Below are 12,204 nucleotides of genomic sequence, written 5' to 3'. Positions count from 1 at the left end.
TATTGCACATTATCAAATTTGACTTTACTATATATAAAAGCTTTTGTGAATATCATCAGTCTCATTCAGTCATTGTATTTAGTGTCTTTTGGCATGGCTTTCGTTTGCTTAATGTTTGGAAGAAATTAAAAAAGATAATGAAAGGGGAATGCGTCTAAAATTAATATATGATGGCGTGATTTACCGTCCCTGTGAGGCTGTGACTTGATCAAAGCCAAGAAAACGAAACAGCAACTAACTCATGTGCTCAAGTTGAGATAAATATTGGAAATTAATTAAACATTGTCATATTCGACTCGTCTAAATAACTCATGTGAGTTATTAATTTATAACTCAATTGATCAATATGATTTTTTATAAATAAATTAATAAATAAAATATAAAAATTTCAACTCACTTATCTTTAACGTGATTGAATAATAAGTTATTTAACCTAAACTTTCTCATAAATCATTTAGAAGAATCCCCTCATATTCATGCCTTAATGAATACAATTTGAGACAAAAGCACAAGTCAAATACCTACGTATAACTGTTAACTTTAATTACGTTTGCAAATACGTTTCCAATATACCCCAAAGTAGGGGTGCACATGGCCAGGTCAACCCAATAAATCTATCCAACCCAATCTGATCCAATGGTAAAAATGCGGGTTGGATTGGGCCAACGGGTCAACCGGATGGATTTTATTACGATCCAATCATCATTGGATCGGATATCGGATTCCATAATAATCCATCCAACCCAACCCGAAATCCAATCATATAATAATAATATATTATTTAGTATATATTTTTAATAATTTTAATTTTTGTCTAACCTACTAATAGGGTATGTAAGTTATGGAGACTTAGATCCTATTATTTGAGTGATTTTTAGGAGACTTTGAGACTAATTTGTTTGTAATTACTTGTCATATTTAAAAACTTGAAGTACTTGTTTAGTTATGTGTTGTTGTATAGATGTGTGTAGATAATAGTTATTAACTTATGATGTAATCGCATGTTAGAGACTTGAAGTACTTGTTTTTTAATATTTTTTAATATTTCAGATTTATTTTTATCTTAATATAGTGATTCAATCAATCCATCCAAACCAACCCGAAGATTGTCGAATTGGGTTGGTTCGGATTTGTAGGTGAAAATTCACAAAATCCAACCCAACCCAAACAGTTATGATCGGTTCGGGTCCTGATTAGCCTGAAAATCCATCCAACCCAACTCATGTGCAGCCCTACCCCAAAGTCCAAACTACTATATTTCCAATAATCATCAAAGATGTTTTAAAAAAGGATGGATATGATTAAATTCATAAAGCAAAATTCTAAATAATTAGAAAAAAATCACAAAAAGCAAGCATGTTTCACCGGAAATATTAAATAATTATATGTAATGACTAAGAATCATCTAAAAGTCTACAACAATGAAACTAGCTTCATTAAGTCACTAATAATTAAGAAAGTTAATATCCAAAAGCAAAATGAAATAAATGTCCATCCAACATGATCAAAACAGCACTGCCACTTAAATAACCAATAAAAATATAATTCAGCCACATTTTAGGTGGTTTACAATTTTCATATAGAAAGCTGGCTAGTATTTAATTGAGTTTAATGGATATGCATTGACAGTGTAAAATAGTTTTACATAGACATTCAATTGAATTCCGCCAAATCAGAAAATATCTTATTATTTTAATTAAAATTAAAGTCAAATGTAATTATCTCTCCTATGTGACATGCTTTAATTGGATGACTGTGTAAAACTATTTTACACTGTTAGTGCATATCCATTAAACTCTATTTAATTTTCATAATGCACCTTTGTTGACCCGATCAAGAATATGTTTGGTTATACAAAGAATAATTTCAGGTTGAAGAAATATTATGCATAAGTTATTTGTCGTTTTTTTCTGCTTCTAAGAGGCTTAGATTAAACTTTTCAAGCAACACATACATCAAATAAGAGAGAATCATATCATTGGTTCGAATAGACCATTTGATGCATTCCAAAATTAAACTTGCGACAAGAGTGATCTATTTTTTGGGTTTTCCTCAATAGTTCTATGAGTTTGTTCATCATTTTGCTGATTGCCTTTATTTTCAATATTTCCACAACTTGAAGAACTTTTAGTTTATGTCTAGTAGTTATTGACGCTAAATTTTCACTTCTCAAACGTATGAAAAATAAAAGGTTTCAAAATTTTAGTATTATGAATACTTGTTTACTAGTAAAATGATGAAACTAAATGGGTTGATGTAATGGTTTAACAATCCGTCCATTAAATAAGTGATTGGAGGTTTGATTCTCAATTTTTATAAATATAAAAAAAAATCATTAATCAACCTCTTATCCTTTAATGCGTTGATAGTTGGATGAGTGATTAGTCTCACAACAATTGGCTGTAAGCGGCTACTTATTACTATAAAAAAAATTAACATGATGGATAGAGACTGGTTACTTTCATTAAACAATATTGCACATTATCAAATTTGACTTTTGACTTTACTATATATAAAAGCTTTTGTGAATATCATCAGTCTCATTCAGGCATTGTATTTAGTGTCTTTTGGCATGGCTTTCGTTTGCTTAATGTTTGGAAGAAATTAAAAAAGATAATGAAAGGGGGAATGCGTCTAAAATTAATATATGATGGCGTGATTTATCGTCCCTGTGACTTGATTAAAGCCAAGAAAACGAAACAGCAACTAACTCATGTGCTCAAGTTGAGATAAATATTGGAAATTAATTAAACACTCTCAAATTCGACTCGTCTAAATGAGCCATGTGAGTTATTAACTCATAACTCAATTGATCAATATGATTTTTTATAAATAAATTAATAAATAAAATATAAAAATTTCAACTCACTTATCTTCAACGTGATTGAATAATAAGTTATTTAACCTAAACTTTTTCATGAATCATTTAGAGAATCCCTATTCATGTCTTCTATTGATGGACGACAGCTAAGCAGAATGAATACAATTTGAGACAAAAGCACAAGTCAATTACCTACGTATAACCGTAAACTTTAATTACGTTTGCAAATACGTTTCCAGTATACCCCAAAGTAGGGGTACACATGGGCCAGGTCAACCTAATAAATTCATCCAATCCAATCCGATTCAATAGTAAAAATACGGGTTGGATTGGGCCAACGGGTCCACCGGATGGATTTTATTACGATCCAATTATTTTTGGATCGGATATCGGATTCCATAATAATCCATCCAACCCAACCCGAAATCCAATCATATAATAATAATATATTATTTAGTATATATTTTTAATAATTTTAATTTTTGCCTAACCTACTAATAGGGTATGTAATTTATGGAGACTTGAAGACTAATTTGTTTGTAATTACTTGTCATATTTAAAAACTTGAAGTACTTGTTTAGTTATGTGTTGTTGTATAGATGTGTGTAGATAGTAGTTATTAACTTATGATATAATCGCATGTTAGAGACTTGAAGTACTTGTTTTTTAATATTTTTTAATATTTCAGATTTATTTTTATCTTAATATAGCGATCCAATCAATCCATCCAAACCAACCCGAAGATTGTCGGATTGGGTTGGTTCGGATTTGTAGGTGAAAATTCACAAAATCCAACCCAACCCAAACAGTTATGATCGGTTCGGGTCCTGATTAGCCTGAAAATTCATCCAACTCAACTCATGTGCAGCCCTACCCCAAAGTCCAAACTACTATATTTCCAATAATCATCAAAGATGTTTTAAAAAAAGGATGGATATGATTAAATTCATAAAGCAAAATTCTAAATAATTAGAAAAAAATCACAAAAAGCAAGCATGTTACACCGGAAATATTAAATAATTATATGTAATGGCTAAGAATCATCTAAAAGTCTACAACAATGAAACTTGCTTCATTAAGTCACTGATAATTAAGAAAGTTAAAATTCAACAACATTTTAGGCGGTGTATACTTATACGTATCATATATATAAGACTATATGTAAGAGGTATTCAATTTGCAGTATACTAATTTATTGACCCTTCAGTGCATGTAGTATATATTGTGGAAAGCTTGCTAGCTATGATAGCTCCAACTGATATATATGTAATATGTTCACCTGTGGAACATTCCATACGCTTTCTTTTCTATATATTTTACAAGCATCTTTGATTCATATCCTTATAACTATGGTAAGGAAAAGTATTTGTATCCCCTAATTATTCCTAACGACTAAATCAGATGAAAGACTATAATTAAGTTTGTTTGGATCCACAGTTAAATCGTTCAAACTCACTTTTCTTCTCACAAAAACTATTTAGTCATCTCTCCCAAAAATCACTTTTCCACCGACATGAAAATTTACCCAATTTTTAATCACACACTAGTTAGTTCTGTTAGAAGTCCCACATTGGCTAGAGATAAGGCCAGTGTTTATAAGGGTTGTGCAAACCTCAAGTACTCTTGAGCTAGCTTTTGTGGTTGAGTATAGGCCTCCTAATTTCTAATATGGTATCAGAGCCTATCCTAGATCCATTTGTTGTGTGGAGACCTCCCATATTTGGGCCACCCGTTGTTGTTCCCACGTTCCAGTCTGTTCAATCCTGGACGTGAGGGGGTGTGTTAGAAGTCCCACATTGGCTAGAGATAAGGCCAGTGTTTATAAGGGTTGTGCAAACCTCAACTCTTGAGCTAGCTTTTGTGGTTGAGTATAGGCCTCCTAATTTCTAATAAGTTCCATCATATTTTTTTTTTGAGACAACTAGCTAGGTCATCAAATATGAGAAATATGGAGTTTAATTAAGCAAATTCGAAACCAAATTAATAGACGGTATACATATGCTGATATGCACTGGAAATTCATTTAAGTTGCCTGAAAACAACGTAGTCTGGTGGACCGTGGATCAGACAAAGTCGATAAGCTGGACTTGTCTGAACGCTGTTTATTTATTGATGGCAACTGTACACTTAGGGATGTAAAAATTACACACACCGGTGGATACCCGCGGATAAAAACTCGTTATGGGTAAAATTACCCGCACCCACGGGTATTCACGGATTTATTTAATGAATATTTCTACGATCCATTTATTAATGGAGCAGGTACGGATATTGATGTATCCATACCCATGGATACCCACGATCCATATTTCTACGATCCATTTTATTTTTTACTCTTTCTCTCTTGTATTAAGGGTTTGAGTACCTCTTGTACTCCCTTTTAATACAATCTTTGGTTACAAAAAAAAACCATGGATTCCCACCTGATATATAAAATACTAAAATATATTTTATATGTATGCGTAGCCGTAAATGTATATTAAGTCTAGTATCTAGTGAATTTGTGATTGAGTTATACAATGATAATGGTAAAAAGAAGCTTTTAGTCTAAAAAAAGGTAGAAAAAAAAATATTTTCTTTTACACAATGATTGATTGTAAAGTCCAATCTTAAATTTAATTTTGAACAAATATATGTGAATTTATTTATGTTCATGGGTGTCGGGTGCCCATGGATATCCACGGATATGTTAAAATTCGGTTAAAACCCACTTAATTGATATCCATGTGGGTATGAAGCGGGTACGGGTATAAATTTTTACATGTGGAGCGGGTGGTGGGCATATACTATCCATGCCCACTCATACCCATTGACATCCCTACACTATACCCTCACCAGTCACCAACATGAAATTGACTCTAAAAGTATGCATAAACTGCGTACCGGATAAATGTTTGTTTTTTTTCTCCTTTGGCCACCAGTCTCCACCGGAGAAAGGGGTCTCACGTGACTAATCTGGCTCGGGATACGGTAGTGATGTCTCTGGCCACAAAGGTTTTTATTTTTGACCTCAGAAGGGATCGAACCCGGGCCAGAAGCCTAGGTGAAATCCCTTAAGGAAATGCACATTCACCACTTGTGCCACCCCTTGTGGTTGGATAAATGTTTGTTACTACAATATGAATTATTTTAGGGCTCGTTTGGCACGCCGTATTAGGCATGATAGTATAAGCTTATACAATACATTATGAGTTTATCCATTGTTTGGTGATGACATTGTATTGTATAAGTTTATCCATCAAAGTCCCCTTATACGTTAAAATGACGTATTATTTAATCCATCATGTGAGTGATGGATAAGACATGATAAGGTTGCGACGTATAAGTCACCATCACCACCACCCTCTATTGCTGCCAACTTACACCACCATTGGCACCACCACCACCACCACCACCATCCGATCACCGCCGCCGCCGCCACCACCGCCCTACCGTCACCACTGGTGTTGCCACCACCACCACCACTGCCGCCCTACCGCCACCACCACCATAATCGCCGCCACCACAACCCTATCGCCACCACCACCATAATCGCCGCCACCACCGACACCACAACCACCACCCTATCACCACCACCACCACCACCACCATTGCCTCCACCCTCCACCGTCACCACCACCCTACTAAGCCGCCACCGCCTTACTACCACCACCACACTCTATCGTCGCCAACACCACAACCACCATCGCTGCCACCACCGCCACCACCGATGTTGCCGCCACCGCCACCGCCCTACCGCCACCACAACCACCACCCTATCGCCACCACCACCATAATTGTCGCCACCACTCTATTGCCACCACCGACACCACAACCACCACCCTATCGCCGCCACCACCACCACCATTGCCTCCACCCTCCACTGTAGCCGCCACCGCCTTACCACCACCACCACCACCCTATCATCACCACCACCACAACCACCATTGCTGCCACCACCACCACCAACCTATCTCCACTGTCACCACCACCGCCACCAACACCAACCTACCACCATTGCCACCACCACCACCAACCTACCACTACTTCCATCACCACCGCCACCACCGTTATAATCACCTCCATATTTGATTTTTATTTTATATCATTATTCAATACTTCATTAAACATAAAATTGCATTAATTTAAACGATATGGTAAATTATACAGTGTATGTCCAAACGCTGTATAGTATAAGAAAATTATCAGGGCTTATACTATCAGGCCTAATACTATCAGGCCTTATACTATCAGGCCTTATACTATACGTCACACCAAACGGGCCCTTAATGTTTGGATAAAAATGTTTTTGTATGAGCTAGCTGAGTTAATTATAGCTTTGGAATTAATTCTCCAAAATAATTTTCAAACGTCAGTATTTTTCACATTAATTTTACTCTACCAAAATTGTTTTTTGGATTTTACAACAAGAAACCAAACATATGGAGTAGATCCTTTGGCCTTTGTGGGCAAGGAAGCTTGTTTTAAACCTATCTTCAGGTCTTTTAAAAATTAACAAATCGAAAATAAAAAGTGTTTATCAAAAAGCACAATATAACATTAATATGATCCATAAACTTTAAAAATTAAGCTTTAAAATAATTATTTTTTTCATTCCCCCCCCCCCCGGCCATGTACTCCCGCTAACTAAATGCTTCCAGTTATACTTATCATAATCCTTGTTATATTAGGTTTTGTTTTTGTTCTTTGATCAATAATGTAGTTGTCAATAAAATTTAAATGCGTATTTACTTTGAAATTGTCTAAGTAATCCTAAAAAACTTTGGTTAAATTACACAAACTTTAGGTGGACCAATTTTTCCCTTTTTTATTTTATATAAACGAGTATTTATCTTAACTCTTTGCCGTGCCGTCTCCCATTTTTTTGTCTTCAATGTTGATAAATGCCTCCTATGCATTAATGAGCGGACCAAGTCATAATCAAAACCCAACAACTCGTGATCACAATTCACAAGTTTGGAATTTTTGGTTCTTTTGTCTTCTTTTTTTTAAAACCTAGTTCTTTTGTCAAACAACCACAAATTTATGTTCAACTATTAGATTCACTTACACTCAAATTTCTTTCATTGTTAGTACATTATCTACCATTTCCCTCTATTCTCTTTATGTATTATCTCTCACATGCATGTGTAAGTTAGTATTAGGTGTGAACCAAACATTATTTTTTTATGTTTAATAGTACATGACAAAAAAGAAAAACAAAAAAAACATATGACATGGGAAATGCTAATAGTATGTTAGTAAAATAATATACTCTGAATCTTCTCTTCATGACTTCTTTGCATGGCTGCTTAACTTATCCAAGAGAATTAAGTGATTAACAACATTTTAGATGCATCAAAACAAATATTGTCTACATACATTTCAAAATATTAAAAAAATCCAATATGTTGATCGGACCAGGTACAATCAAATCACCCATTTGAGTATTGTGAAGTAGGATACGGTAGGAAACTTCATATGAGTGACGACGGGGTTGGGTGGTGGTGAACTTTCTTGTGTCGCGGGGTGAGTAGTGAGAGACTTGCATGTTAGCACTACGACACCGAAGTTAGGAGGTGAATACTAAGTGAGTGAGTGAGATGGAGTTAGGTTACCTTAGTCCTCGACTAATGTTGCATCACATATGGGTGAGGCTCGTGTCTTCCTAGGTAGCGGGGCACAAGGTTGGGAATCCCTTAAACCGATTGGTCCTGCGATGCTTGGAAGATGGACGGTTGTTGAATCGTTATAACTTTCTGCATCATCGTGTGGTTCTAAGCCTGATTGCACGTAGGCTCCCTTGAGTGTCGTGTTTGCGGCTTGTGCAAGGCGTCATCGACTTATAATGGACTTCATGGACGGGACGTGCTGAGGCGAAGCTCATACACCTTTTGAAGTGAAATAGCAAACGACTCTTGAAGTTCGGCTAAGCATTTCGAGCAAGTTTTTTTATCGGCTGCACGTCGACTGCTCTCTTAACCTATCGCTTCTTCGAGAATGAAGCTCGAGCCTATGCCTGGCTTGAGTAATGGGGTCTAGCTTTCGGTTTTCCACATGTAATTAGTATCAACCACCAGAACAGAAGCTATGTTTAAACCCCATCATTATTTTGTGTCATCAAAGCTTATGAAGAAGTGGACATATCATGCGATTTAAGGTCCGTTTGGGTGGGCGTTTGGACTGTCAAAACTTGCGTTTCCACCGCTTGATTCCCAACGCTCCAAGTTATAGATTCCTTTAGGACATGCATTTCCAACGCTCCCACCACTAAAACAAACATGCACTTTGAAGGCTAAATGATCATATCTTAAGACATGCTTCAGCCTATTGACCTCAGTGTTTTGGAAGCTTGTGAAAATGTCACGAGGACCGATTTGGCAAGATGTGGGCCAACCAAGATATCTAGAACCTCTTCAGCCCAATCATTTGTTTAATGGCACGTAATTGGGGGCACTAAATGAGGATCAAATTAACGACTTACACACTTATATTCTAAACACTCTGTGTGAATCATGTTGGTTATGTCTAAACTAAACTTAGGGTTCATATTTTTCTCACTCACCAAAAAAAGCTTAAGGTTCAATGTGAACAAGAAGTAAAATTCCAAATTTTATTTCTACAACAAAACTAGAGAATGAACTATGATGGTTAATGAAACTTATTGGACCGTTGGACGACAGTGACAATCCTCTTTACTTTCTCCAGTTGTCAACCAAAAAGTTATGATAAATTCCCAAAAAGGCAAACTGTTTCCCACTGTCAAAACCAACAATAAAACGTTTCACACTCTTACTCTTACCGCGTATCCTCTGACTCGGTAGTCCAATCCCCTTACGCCTTCACTCCCATCCAATGAAAGGGTCAACCAACTCCCTAGTCAAACTCTCTCTATATAATCGCTTCTCCTTCTCCCAAACTACAGACAATCCCAAATCCCTTTCCATTCTTTTCACTTCTGTTACACCCAAACACACACGTAAACTAAATTAAACCTTAAACCTCTTACCATACGCAACCAAAACCAACCACATTTCTTTGCTTCTGCTAAAATGCCAAGAAAAGGAATGCGAACTATCTTCTTCAAATCATCACCAATTTCATCACCACCACCATCTTCGCCTCGCCGAACTTTCTCAGATTCTTTAATGGAAGAAAATATCGCCACAGCTGAGTTTCTCATAACCAAATGGGACTATTCCGATTCCGCCTCCGCCTCCGGCTCCAGCCACGGTTCAAGACTCACTACCCCTCTTTTCACCGGCACTCGCAACGAAGCCAAACAGTATCTAAACGCGGTAACAGGGCTTCAATCCGCTATGCAGTACCTCGTCGCACGTGATTCCACCTCCACCACGCTCGTGCGTGCTCAGTTCCTCATGCAGCTCGCCATGAAAACTCTCCAGAAGGAATTCTACCGGATACTCTCCTCAAACAGGGACCATCTGGATCCTGAGACTGTCTCCGTCTCCAGCCGCTCCTCCGTCGACCGCCCGAGCAGTGTTTCCGATTACGACGATGAAATCTCCGAGGAGGAGTTCACCTTCACCGCCGGGAATTCAATTTCCGAGACGGAGCGTGTTTCTATGCTTGCTATGGAGGATTTGAAGGCTATAGCAGAAAGCATGATTGCCTGTGGGTACGGGAAAGAGTGTGTCAAGGTGTACACCATCATGCGGAAATCGATTGTGGATGAGGCGCTGTACCATCTCGGAGTGGAGCGGCTGAACTTGCCTCAGGTCCAGAAGATGGACTGGGAGGTTCTGGAGTTGAAGATCAGAAGCTGGTTGAAAGCCGTCAAGGTCGCCGTCGGGACTCTGTTTCACGGCGAGAGAATCCTCTGCGACTACGTGTTCTCCGCCGCGTCGGAGAAGCGGATCGCGGAGTCGTGCTTCGCTGAGATTACCAGAGACAGCGCGGTGATGCTGTTTGGCTTCCCGGAAATGGTGGCGAAATGCAAGAAACTAACGCCGGAGAAAATGTTCAAGACGCTAGATCTATACGAAGCGATCTCCGATCACTGGCCGCAAATTGAATCAACATTCTCCTTCGAATCAACCTCCACCGTCAGATCTCAGGCGGTTACCTCGCTTGTGAAGCTCGGCGAGGCGGTTAGAACGATGCTAACGGATTTCGAATCGGCGATCCAGAAGGAGAATTCTAGAAAACCAGTACCAGGGGGTGGGGTCCACCCACTCACGCGGTATGTGATGAACTACCTCACCTTCCTCGCCGACTACAGCGGCGTGTTAACTGACATCATCGCCGACTGGCCGCAATCTCCGATGCCGGTGCCGGAATCTTACTACCGGAGCCCCACGCGCGAGGAAAACGAAAACGAAAACGCGTCGGAGATTTCGGAGCGGATCGCGTGGCTGATACTCGTCGTGCTCTGCAAGCTTGACGGCAAAGCGGAGCTTCACAAGGACGTGGCGCTTTCCTATCTTTTCCTCGCGAACAACATGCAATACGTCGTCGTGAAGGTTCGCAGATCGAATATAGGGTTTCTTCTCGGGGAGGATTGGTTGGCGAATCACAAATTGAAGGTGAAAGAGTATGTGTCGAAGTACGAGCGTGTGGCGTGGAACAAGGTGGTGGCGGCGTTGCCGGAGAATCCAACGGCGGCGGGGGAAGTAGCGGCCAGGGCTTGCTTCGTGGCGTTCAACGCTGCGTTTCGTGAAGAGTGCAGGAAGCAGTCGTCGTGGGTCGTATCCGACCCGAAGCTGAGAGAAGAAATCAAAGGGTCGATAGGTTCGATGTTGGTGTTGAAGTACAGTGATTTCTTTGAGAGGAATCGGGTCGGGTTGGAATCGGGTATGGGGATTTTACCCGGTGAAATAGGGCATTACTTGAATGACATTTTGCATGGGAGTGAAGATTCCGGTAGCTTGTCGTCTCCGCATCGCTACAATCGCCGGTGATTTAGGTCGATCATCAATGATGCCATGACTCACCTCGTGTGTTTATTTTTTTATTATTTAGGACTAGAAAAACGACAAGAAAGTGATGCTTGCTCAGAGTGTATAATAATAGGACAAGAAAGAACTTCTAATTACACGGGTGTTTTGTGCAGATGAATTTAGTATTTTCCAGAAAAGTGATTATGATTTTTTTGGTCTGCAATAAGATATTCATATTGACAACCCCTTTTATTTTATACATCGAAAAATAATTAAACCAAACAAGAAAACTACAAGATGCCTAACACATTCTTCTAGAGGATGACTTCTTACTCCGGAGGTGGCGAGTTTAGCAAATGAAAGTCAGCATCCTGGAGACAACAAGCTTTCTTTGCTAGCCACCACAGTAGCATTTTCCTCATGAGGAATCCAATAAACATCAATTCTCCAATTACGGTTTTAGGAGGCTACGGATTTCATTTAGAACCATGACTAACAGCTTTT

The 12,204-nt window shown here is 38.5% G+C and overlaps 1 protein-coding gene across 1 annotated transcript; it reads left to right on the top strand.

The window, feature by feature from the left end:
* The first annotated feature begins 9,658 nt into the window (after positions 1-9,658).
* On the top strand, positions 9,659-11,909 carry LOC130740487 (exocyst complex component EXO70H1-like). Its single transcript, XM_057593122.1, has one exon. It carries the CDS (start codon positions 9,853-9,855, stop codon positions 11,719-11,721), a length of 1,869 nt encoding a protein of 622 aa, XP_057449105.1. The 5' UTR covers positions 9,659-9,852; the 3' UTR covers positions 11,722-11,909.
* Positions 11,910-12,204: the final 295 nt, after the last annotated feature.

Source organism: Lotus japonicus, chromosome 2, assembly GCF_012489685.1.
Source record: "Lotus japonicus ecotype B-129 chromosome 2, LjGifu_v1.2".
Taxonomy (NCBI): Eukaryota; Viridiplantae; Streptophyta; class Magnoliopsida; order Fabales; family Fabaceae; genus Lotus; species Lotus japonicus.
Note: the sequence above shows the minus strand (reverse complement) of the source record. Positions and strands in the feature narration are given on the sequence as shown.

What these genes read in the sequence shown, in the direction of transcription:
- LOC130740487 (XM_057593122.1), top strand. Translation starts at nt 9,853, where the DNA reads ATGCCAAGAAAAGGAATGCGAACTATCTTCTTCAAATCATCACCAATT.